Here is a 12,171-nt window from a genome sequence, read left to right on the forward strand (position 1 = left end):
CACGGATCTTGAGGTGCAAACACGGAGGATGCCGTTCTTTACACGATGAACGGCGATGTGAACACGGTCCATTTCAAACCGCCAAGACCGCCACGAAAAATTAAACATGTTTAATTTTTCTGGCGGTTCCCCGCGGTTCCCCGCGGTTCTCGCGGTTCATGGCGGATGAGTGACGGATGACCACGGTTTGTGTACGGTGTAAACACGGTCTTTGGCGGAGCACGGCGATTTGCTGAACCGCCATGAACCGCCGTCTAAACCGGCGATGTGTGATTGCACCTTTAGCAATCAAACAAAAGCTGCAAGGCTGGTATCTCTTTAACAGAAAACATGCTGGTGAGGATAAGTTTTACGTGCACGGGTTTTGTGGGCACATGTATGTTTTTCCGAACTCGAAGGCGGCGCTATGGAATGTTCCCGTTTCTATCACGTAATAACCCCACAGTCCAAGTTCTTCAATCGAAATCGCAATCGTTGCCACATAGGTTTCTACCAAGTTGTATTCGAAGCCGGTCTCGACTGGACCTCGCAAACACCGATCGAAGGTGGCCACAGGTGCTATCATTGTCAACTCGACGCGATGAGTCGGGCTATAAATTCGTATAGCTGCACGTCCCTCGCACGGATGAAGATCTCGAGTTGTCACAGAATTGTCGGGTCTGAAGTCGAGACTAAGATTACGCGCAAAATTCCTGTAGCCGAACAAATGCGCCGGGACGATGGCTGGCAGTCCGTACGGGGACAAGACGCCGAAAGTACCGGCAAAAGCAGTGTTTGTGGACTTGTTGAAACCTTGTGTCCACACCCAGCCTTCCGGGAATCCCGATCCCCAGTTCTTTTCCTGATGAGCGTGAGCATTTCCCGACAGCGTCCGCCCGGTGTCGAGATTGCGCCAGGTGTAGGTACCGGGTGACGCAAGGCTGTAGACAAACCAATGGATAGGCAGCGAAGGTAGATGCGTGAGCCAACCCTCTGGACCTATGCAAAATGATAACGTAATTCATGACTGTAAACACAGTTTAGAGTTATGTGCGTCTCGACATTCATTGTTGTGAAGGTCAAATGCGGTTTCTCACCAAACATTTTAAACAGCGCCAGTAGGCCTACTACACATAGTGCATAGGCCTATAATATGATACTATTTCCACTTCGTGATCAGTGTCAAAAGTTTCTGAACGAAAAGATATAATACTAAATAAGTGATATAGAGAACTCTCAGAGAAGTGGTATAGCTGTCTTTATCAACATCTCGGCTTCAACTTCAACGCGCCATGCACATTGGTGGGTGGATGAGTCATTAGAATATTATGTCGACGAACCATGCAAGCTCTTCTACCACAGCCATCAAAATAAAAGATAAGATCGTCTTGTTACATTTATAGAACTTTTATGCCGAAAAAAAAATGCAACACTGAAATGGAACGCGAGATATCACCTATAGTTTAGCTTGTCGCTTGGTTAAGATGGGGTCACACTGTCTCGAAATTGACAACAAGATGGCAATATGGATGCAGAATATTCAATTTCGTGCGAAGCCGGCCCCCAACAAGCTGTCCAACATGGTCAAAGGCCGATCAACAGCAGAAGAAATATCAGTTTTAACTTGAGTGTCTATCAGTATACAGTATAATACGTTTTGTACGAGACTTTTCAGGGACAGTACAATCACGCTGACATGTAACCTTTTATCGAACCTACCATGCCTATTGATACTTTTGTAAAAACAATTCATTGACACTATAAATAGCCCAGAACTAATTTGATGGGTAGAAAAATAAAAAGGGTGATTGTATAATGTATACTTTGTATCTTTTACGTTTTTTTGTGTGTGAACGAATAAAATGCAAATAAATCTCAATTGCATTGGTAAAATAGATACCTCTTCCTGAAGAGTCCCAGGCAACCGGTCCTGAAAAGTTTCCAGAAAAGTTGATTTCATCTATTGTGAAATCGAAGACCGTTGAATTCGGCGTCACGTTGAAAAACCCATAAGAACGAGCTGTCCATTCAAAATAAGACGACGGCATCAGATAAGGATTTTTCGTCACCGGTTTCCCGCCCTTTACGGTTACCTCGATGTCGTCTTCGTTGGGATAGGCTTCAACGACCACCATAGAGGCATCGCTCCCGTTGCTGCGTATCAGGCCGAGATATGTGTCAGGTGCATCGGAGCTGGACTCTCCGGGAGAATTTCCATCGTCACCGCGGGGGAGAACGCGGCCGAAGAGGACGCCAAGCGACCGCGCGTTGTCTGCGTCGATTAGTCTCATGTACCAGCCCTCGATGAAGGGCCCCTTCTCAGGGTAGACGTGTGGATCGTACTGGTTTGGAAGACATCGCTGGGTAAAGACTGCGAGAATGATGGCAACAACTATCACGCAGATGCCGAGCTTGCACGAGATTATCATTTTCTGTGAAGTAAATAAAGGGACAACAATGCAGTAAATAAGATATGATGCTATTTCCGATGTATGATGATGAGAACATGAAGCTACAACACAGCAGCTCCGTGATAAGAATTTATTCTAACTATAGCGATATTATTTTCTTCTTACATGGACAGGAGACGAAAGTGATGAATGTCTGTCGTTTTTCGATGCAAGTTCCTCGAAGTTCATCACTTTTGAATTTGATTTTGTTAAAATTTTGTCACGCTGCTTTGTTATATAGCTTCCCTTCCAAAAACTTGTAATAAGGGGTCAAAATATTCCTCCATTTCCATGGGGTATCTCTAGAACATGACTGTGTACGGTTGACCGCCGGGGGGGGGGGGGGGGGGAGGGGTAACTAGTACCATTTTGCGTTATGAAACAGAGTTAGGACTACAGTGTTGTTTAGACTTAATAATCCCCATTTAGTCGGAAGAGTTAACGTAGTTTGTTCTGCTTATCTAATGATGCTTCGACGCCCTGAGAATCCCGATAAGAGCTAACAAGACTGTCTGTCCTATACGATACAGAAATGCAAAGCGTATCTACCGCACTGTTGATGGACCTACTGTATCAAACCAGATCACTGCTGTTCAACATTGAAGTTGCTACCTGAATGGAATCTCCAACGCCAATTTCCTCATTCCATAAATCAAAATCAGGACTTTATAAGCGAAAATGTACCTCTGTGGATTACTACTCATAATAGACAGATTAACTTGAGCTGCGGTTGTGCAAAAAACAACAACTAACAAACAAAAACAAAACAAAACAAAACTGTGAATCACCTGCTTGTTTTACAAAATGCGTAGAAACTTTTATTATGGCTAATCTGCGCGCTGACTGGGAAAAGTAATACGTCCCGTACATATTATACCGGATGTATGGAGTTATATTATATACGCATGGTTATGGAAAATTGTATGACTGAAAGGAAGATTATGCATGCAGTCAGTGAGAAATCATTACATGGTAATTGACAAATCAGATTGCATATTTTCCGTAACCCATCCCGTCATGTGCACTGTATACGCGTGCCGCGTGGAGGAGCTGTGTATGTTATGTGCATGCATACATGCAGCGCAATGGTGTAGAGCTCGAGATGGTGCTGCGTGGAAAATCTTTACTGCTGGGAAGTTGCAAACAAACACAGCATTCCATTACGTTTACTAGTACATCTGTAGTACTTTGGTACTGTTACACAAAGTTTAAATCTGATCTTTCTTTTTTTTTTCTTTTTTTTTTACTTATTTCCGTCGCTGCTCAATGTGTCTGATATGGTAAATGATTGGTAAATGATAATGATTGACTCTTTCAATGATACGACGTATTGTCATAAAACTAAGATCCATACAGCCCTCGTCTTCGACTCTTGCAATATGAATCTTGTTCTGGCAACATACGTCGTATCCAGAGTATTCCAGACCCTCGTGGTCAGTCAATGTTATATTGTTATCTACCGATTGTGGTATACATGTACCCAAATTACTACATGGAATGATTTTACATTTTACATGTAAAAGATATCAACTGCTTTGCATAATCTCGCCATTTTTTTTTTACTATTATCGTTATAAAAAAAGACAGTCCAACTGTTATATTTGGAAACAATGTCCTCATATAATAATAATAATAGTGAGACTCTTATAAAGCGCTCATTTCTACCTAAAAAAAGATACTCAAGGCGCTATATAACAGAGTACATATTGTGTCACGTTACAACAGTATCACAGAAAATAATAACAAACCAACAAACAATATATACGTACACATATACATACAGGTATACAATTGTCAATTTAAATTGAAAAGGTAGGTCTTGAGATTCTTTTTGAAACCGTCAATGGAAGATGCTTCTCTAAGAGATTTTGGTAGGCCATTCCATAGTTTTGGGCCCATATTATGAAAAAGCCCGGTCCCCCCAATTATGCTTGATTCGAGGTACCTGTAATTTTAGCGAGTATGATGAACGGAGATTACGTGGTGGTTGGTGAAGATGAAGAGTACTTTGAAAGTAGACAGGGGCAAATTTGTGCAATTTACGGTAAACAAGAAGAAGAATCTTGAAGTTAATACGTTTTTCTACAGGGAGCCAGTGTAGGGACCGAAGTATCCAACGACCAGAAAACATACCGAAGATACATGAAACAAAGAGGTGAGATACACTTGTCTTTGCAATAGTCTGACCAAATCAAATGTTGCGAAACAGACGCAGTATCGCGTGATAACGTGTAACATGATGATGAGCACTAGCAAACTTACGGCAGAAAACAGCTACGCAAAGAGACGTACAGTGATGAGAAACAGCAGCGATCATCTGGAGCTCATTGGAACTATATGCTGCGTCTAGCGCTGGACTGCACTTGAGTTGCTTCTAATGGCGAGTTCTAATGTCGGTGATAAGTCTCATTCATGTGACCATAATGCCCGGATCATTGCCTTTGGAAGTACAAGTGTTATTCCACATAATAATACGCTCACAATAGGTCATGATATAAGCATGGACCTACTACACACATGGACTATGAACGGAGGTCTTTTCTTTGATCCGACCTGCATCGCCGCCACCTGATTACGTGCATCTTGATGATTACATGTATGGACAATGACGATTGTGTAATCGTTCATCCCGACTGACAACAGAACCGTTTCCTTCATTTCGGTTTTATTTCGCTGAGGTGCCTTTCAGACTTAAAGGAGACCTCCGGATGATTTTCAGATTTTTACATTTGAACAACTATAAATTAGTTATACTGAGGACAGAGTTTCAGAATTTGTGGTAATTGGGATGAAGAATAAGAATATTTTCAAAATTGAGAACAAATTGCAATGAACAAGGATGATGACATGGCAGAGTCACCATAAGAATCCATGAGTTGGGGCTCAAGGAAGCAGAACAAAAGAAGAAGGCATGCATAGATTATACACAGGTGAACTCGCAAGCAAGCGGTATTGTAATGGAATTACACTGCTACATTGCTAGAATATGTGAACCTCCTATGTCATCATCCTTGTACAGTGTAATTTGATTAAGGTTTTTCAAACTACTGTTTCTCTGCTCGAGAACCACAATAAATTCCACAAATCTATACATGGAGTTGTCGATTTATGTACTACATGATGTGAAATTATGAAAATCGTCTGGAATGTCCCTTTAACTGCCTTTGGGAAATCGACAATGATGGGGAGCAGCAAACCTCAAATCATGACAAATTTCGTGTCACGAAATTAGTACAGGACGCTTGTGGACGCGCATGTAACGTTGCTTAATGGTGTATATAAGACATAATGTCGTCTACCATTACTGTCCATGTTCACTCTGAAACAATGTGCGAAAAATGGGAAAAATAAGATTTCAAATTACAACCAACCTGCCGAAATACTTGCTTTCTCTCGTAAAGTACGTGCATTTCGCAAATGAAATTAACTGAGCGATGGTTTCCCTATGTAAACTACAACTGCACATGCATTTTTCTTGATTTAAGAGAGTTATTATCTTCTGCGCATGATGTAGTTTTTAAATGTCTCAAAAGCGCTGTCTTGTTTTTAAAGGGGCCCTGAAATCCAAATGCATGTTGATTTGTGTTGATTTATGATACCCTCAACATCACTTTTGTGTGGTGAAACGAATATCTAGAAACATTACATATATTTTTAACGATTTTTCTTCTATTTTTCTTCGGATTACTTGGGAACGCCCATAAAAAATCCTTCCAAACCAATAGTCTTGAGATGACATCGTCTTTATTGTCAATCGTTGCTAAAGTACTGAAATGTTTAACAAAAGACATCGGAATGCACCTTCCTCTCGACTCAGCATAACTTGCATGTTCCCTCGCCATGTCTTGTTATAGTCACATTAATATCACAGAAACATGGAAGTTATGCTTAGTCGAGAGGAAGGTGCATTCCAATGTCTTTTATTAAACATTTCAGTACTTTAGCAATGATTGACAGATGATGTCATCTCAAGAATATTGGTTTGGAAGGATTTTTTGTGGGCGTAATTCCCAAGTAATCTGAAGAAAAATAAAAGAAAAAATCGTCAAAAATATATGGAATGTTTCTAGATATTGGTTTTACCGCAAAAGTGATGTTGAGGCCGGGTATCATAAATCAGCACAAATCAACATGCATTTGGATTTCAGGGCCCCTTTAAGGCAAAGCTGGCTGTCGGTGATGCACGATGAGATCAACAGGAAAGCATCTTTGAAATGTTATTGTGCTGCTTTTCACAGAAACAGATGTTTGAATTAATAAACGAGCGATGTGGTAGGTCCAAGATATAGCAAGGAGATATAAGTGAACTGGTCCGCGCGCTATAGTCACCACATCTGACAGAGAACTTCATGATGCACAATCGGTGCAGCAGCCAGGCCCTATGCACATCGGACTTCTTTCATCGAATTTTTACAAAGTTCAAGTGTTTGTTTGTTTTTTCTGTAACTTGGTTTGTTTGTCAGTTTGTAAGATGTCTTATACGCAGAGCTGTGAACAGATCTGGACGGGATTTTCAGGGAAGATAAGAAATGGGCCATATAGTAGGATTAACAATTGGTTTTGGATTTTTGTGTGTGTTTTTGTTTCCATGTTTGTTTTATTGTTTGTTTCTTTGTTTGTTTCTCGGGGGAGGGTGGGGTTGGTGGTGGTCAGATCAGATGCAGGGATAGTTTGCAAAGAACCCGTTGCAGAGCGAGGAAGTCAAATCACTATAATATCGCTGCACACCGGAGTGAAAACTGGCATGGAAGGCAACTGATCACCTCATGGAGACGATTTTGGACAAAATGATAGACCCCTTCCCCGTCAAAAAAAAAAAAAAATTGACGGACACAGAATCATGTTTTGATTGGTAAACCCTTTATCATTTTCGGAATAAGGAGCTTTATCATTCTAAATAGGAAACTCATTATAATTTGTGAATGGAGGTGTTATGTAAGATAAACGAAAGTATATAGCGAGGGGTATTAATATCATAATAAAGTCAGAGACACAGGCTTCGATCAGGGGCATCACTTGTGAGCAGTAAAATAGAATCGCACAATCATACAATTGCAAATATGAGATAGAAGAGAGAAGTCAGAATCAAATCAGAATCAGAATGGTGATGGTTGTTTATTTGGTTACAGCTCGTTATTCCGAAGGTTCGAAAGTGACACCTGGAAATGTAGAGAGGTTGCAAAATGACCTCGGTAATGTTGATTGGTCTTCTGTATATAATACCGAAAATATAAATGAGGCTTATTATTTGTTTATGAGTACTTTAATTCCGCTTATGGATAAGCATGTTCCTGTTGTTAAAAAGAAATCAGGAAATTATAAAAGATCCCCTAGACTTCCATGGATATCTAGGTCTTTTCTGCGATCAATCAATCGAAAGAATAATTTGTATTATGCTGACAAAATTAAACGTATATACCCAGCAATCTCATGATAGATACACGTCATATAAAAACGTCCTCACACAAATATTACGTTACGAGAAACAATAATACTTTACTAATCAGATAAGTTTGTTTAAACATAACATTTAAAATACTTGCAAAGTTATTAATATGGCTATCAATAAAAATAAGGACAAACCCCGTATTACATCAATCAAATACGGTGATTTATTTGTTGATGATGTTTCCTCAATAGCTGATATTTTTAATCAGTATTTTTCACAAATAGGAAGTAATCTTGCCCAAAATATTCCAAATACTCATCTGAATTTTCAAGATTATTTAGAAGTCCCCAATCCTAGCTCATTGTTTTTCACGCCTTTGCCCAAAAATGAATTATTAGATATAGTTCAGAATTAAAAAAAAAAAAAACTCTGGTTATGACGGCATTGATAATGTCCTTTTAAAAAGTATTTTTGATTATATCGTTGATCCAATTGCACATGTATTTAATTTGTCTATAAGTAATGGTGTTGTCCCTGAGGCTATGAAAGTCTCGAAAGTAATTCCTGTCCATAAAAAGGGGGAAAGGGAAGATGTCTCCAATTATAGACCAATATCCCTGCTAACCTCCGTTTCGAAAATGTTAGAAAGGGTTGTTTACACCAGGCTTTTGAAGTTCTTAGACACTCATAAAATTATTTCTGACCATCAATTCGGTTTTCGGCAAAAGCATTGCACATCTCATGCAATCCTTACCTTCCTTGACAGGGTTTCAAAAGCGATAGATACATTTCATCATACTATTGGAGTCTTCCTGGACCCCTCCAAGGCCTTTGATACCATAGACCACAACATACTGCTTCACAAATTATCACATTACATCAGGGGAAAGGCCTTGCCAAGTGGTTCAAAAGTTATATTTCTAATCGAAAACAATTTGTATTTATCAACGGTCACGCATCGACTATGCAAAATGTTAACTGTGGTGTTCCTCAAGGAAGTTTACTAGGTCCCCTTTTATTTATTCTCTATGTCAATGATATGTCAAATTCTTCAAACATCCTCTCTTTCTTATTATTTGCGGATGATACTAATGTGTTTTTATCTAATTCTGATTCTGATCGATTAATTGATACTTTAAACAGTGAATTAACGAAGTTATTTCATTGGATAAGAGCGAATAAACTGTCTATAAATTTGCAAAAAAAAAAAAAAAACTAAATGTATTGATGCTGTTCAGTAATTCGCTGGAAAATTTACCGAGAAATGTTTTTCTGGAAGACACGGTCATAGAAGAAGTCTCTTCCATCAAATTTTTAGGTTTGATTCTGGACAATAAACTTCCTGGAGATTGCATATTGATTCTGTATGTCGTGTTATTTCAAGGAATATAGGTATTATAAACAAAGTTAAATTTTATCTTCCCAAAATATACTTTTTATGTTATATTCTACTTTGATACTATACCTTACTTAAACTATGGGATACTCGCATGGGGAAACACTTTTTCTACTTACACAGAAAGAATATTATTATTACAGAAAAAAGCTCTTCGTATCATTTGTCACGAATCGTGGAGAAGTCGTACTAATAATTTATTTCACGAAAATAATATTTTGAAAATGTATGACCTTTATCGTTTGCAATTAGGACAATTCATGTATAAACTCACCAACCATTCTCTCCCCCTTGTGTTTGATTCTATGTTTTTAAAGAATGAAACTGTTCATGCATATCCAACCCGTCAATCCCATGAATATCATTTGCCTTTGACTAGGACGGTTTTTGCAAAATCTTTATTCTCCTTTTCTGGACCAAAATTCTGGAATTCTCTTGATAATGATATAAAAGAAGCTTTAAGTTTTAATACATTTTCTTTAAAGTTAAAGAATTATTTAAAAACTTCGTATGCCGCATAATGATTCATTCTTTTTTTTTTACTTTTGATTTTCAAAACTGTTGTTGCTCGGTAATCTCACTACTCTCTGTTTATCAGTGAGCCCGAGCTTCTGTGCCTTCAGTGCCCTGGTTATGACCCATCGTTTCCCTCTCCTCTCCCCCTCCCCCCCCCCCCCTTGTCCACCTCGGACTTACTACCTTCCTCACTATCTTTCTATCCTCTCATCAATCTTTCCTTACAAGAGAGCCGCCTTGTGTTTGTCAATGTGTCTTGGTATGTGTGCATGTATGTGTGTATTACTCTGTCTTTTTTTTTTTTTTTACTACCGCTTAGGGAAATTGTTGTTGTTTTTGCTACTTTGGTTTTTTTTCTGTATAAGGGGACTGCATTCTACAAGCTCTGCTTTTTAGCAGTCCCCTCCATTTCCAGCAATATTGTTTATGTATATATTGTTTATTGTATCTCTGTTGATAATTTACCTGTATCTTTTTTACAATGTTATTTCTGTTCATCGCATTGTGGTACTGATTCTCTCACATCTTTGTATACGAATGTTTCATTGTACTTCCAATTATTTTGTTTGTTGGAAATGAAATAAATCAACTTGAAATCAACAACTTGAACTTATTCCGAAGGCTCTTCAGTCCGAAGATTCGTTATTCCGAAGGTTCGTTTTTCCGAATTTCATTTTCGGATTAACAAATCTTCGGAATGACGAACCTTCGGAATAACGCCACAAATGTTCGGATTAACAAACCCTTTTTCATTTTCGGATTAACGAACCTCTAGGTATAGGGAATTTGTGTGTTTCGGATTAACGAACCTTCGGAACAACGAACCTTCGGAATATCGAACCTTCGGAATAACGAACAGCACCAGTTTATTTTCTCTCTGAGATCTGCTAGTTGACGCCTGCTTTCGAGGCGTGATGGAGGAAAAACGACAACAGGCGTGCTCCAATCACTGCTCATACCTTATACAGCTTATTTTGATAAACGGAGTTGAGTCAAACTTAAACTGAACTGTAATAGGTGTTATCAAAGCCGAAACTATGGAGAAACTTATGGAATCTTATATGTTTTCACCTTTTAATTTTATCATCTTGATTAAGTTGGTCATATTACATTGTGAAAATTGAATGAAGTGACAGTGTCACAGTTTCATAAATATTGTGTTGGTCTGGACATTATCATTATACTACAGACCACTTTTGGTCAATAGTGAAGCAATACTGACCACCCCCCTTCCTTCACATTCATCAAATTGATTTTATCATTACATCTCTAGAGCAATTTGAAGGAAGACGATGGTACTTCTTCTTTTAATCATTTTTCCAAAGAAGATTTTGTATAGTTTAGTCTACACAAGAGTTTGACTGTGTTATTCCTTATTCAATTTACTATAAATCACGGAGTGCATGGACTCTCTTTTAAGGTTACAACAGAAGGGGGAACAAAAAGAAAAACAAAATCTTTAGCAAAATGTGAAAATGCATGCCATGGAATTTGTCTCATATTTGCCGTTGTATGATTTAACGATTCTATTTCACTGCTTAAGACTAGTGATGCCCCTGATCAAATGCTGTGTTCTCTGACTTTGTTATGATATTAATACGCCTCGCTATATTATTCTTTCGTTTATCTTACATAACATAAACACCTCCATTCACAAATTATAATGAGTTTCCTTTTTAGACTGATAAAGGGCAAGTTGAAAACCCAATGGCCCGAATTCACAAAGGTGGTACACAATCTTGTCCATGGTTTAAACCATGGGCAAGACTGTACCACCTTCGTGAATTCACGCCAATGTCTCACTCTTATATACGATTCGTATAGAAAACAATACACACACACACGCGAACGCTTACATATAATTCAGGATACATTGTGCAATACAAATTACAGAAATTAGATATATTATGATAATACCATGTGTGTGTGTATAATATATATATATATATATATATATATATATATATATATTGTGTGTGTGTGTGTGTGTGTGTGTATACATCCACACACAATTATGTAATTTGTGTAATCCATGTAATTCGCAATAAAGGCAACAGGCACTTTACCCTAAGCATCTTTAAGCGTATTCGGTGCTATATTGACCAACGAGGGAATATGTTTGAATATTTTGTTATAAATAACTTCGCCTGCAGTGTAGCAAAATGCGGTGCAAAGATAATGCTCTCTCCTGCGAAAAAAAACAACGGGTCTTGTGGTTTAACAATAAACAATCTAAACTTTTTGTTTTTATTATGTATCTAAAACGATAAGGGGTTGTCTTAGTGTAGTAACCGTAGAAGCAGTATCTTCATCATCATCATCATCATCATCATCATCATCAAGAACAACATTCCGAGTGTGGTGGCAGGCGACTACATCACATTGAACACATTCCCCGAGCCCTAAAACGCAGAATTTAAACAACGTAAAAAAGATTACTG

The 12,171-nt window shown here is 38.4% G+C and overlaps 1 protein-coding gene across 1 annotated transcript; it reads right to left on the bottom strand.

The window, feature by feature from the left end:
* Window positions 1-289: 289 nt before the first annotated feature.
* LOC140226945 (uncharacterized) lies at window positions 290-4,866 on the bottom strand. Its single transcript, XM_072307373.1, has 3 exons — window positions 4,692-4,866; window positions 1,880-2,411; window positions 290-978 (listed from the first exon to the last, which is right to left on the bottom strand). Exons 2-3 carry the CDS (start codon window positions 2,406-2,408, stop codon window positions 350-352), a joined length of 1,158 nt encoding a protein of 385 aa, XP_072163474.1. The 5' UTR covers window positions 2,409-2,411; window positions 4,692-4,866; the 3' UTR covers window positions 290-349.
* Between the last annotated feature and the right edge of the window lie 7,305 nt (window positions 4,867-12,171).

The sequence above is a fragment of the Diadema setosum genome, chromosome 4 (assembly GCF_964275005.1).
Source record: "Diadema setosum chromosome 4, eeDiaSeto1, whole genome shotgun sequence".
NCBI lineage: Eukaryota > Metazoa > Echinodermata > Echinoidea > Diadematoida > Diadematidae > Diadema > Diadema setosum.

Bases quoted from the DNA above. Each gene is read 5' to 3' on its own strand.
- LOC140226945 (XM_072307373.1), bottom strand. From the start codon at position 2,408: ATGATAATCTCGTGCAAGCTCGGCATCTGCGTGATAGTTGTTGCCATC. The intron at 979-1,879 runs GTATCTATTTTA...CATTTTGCATAG, and splicing joins CTGGGACTCTTCAGGAAGAG to GTCCAGAGGGTTGGCTCACG.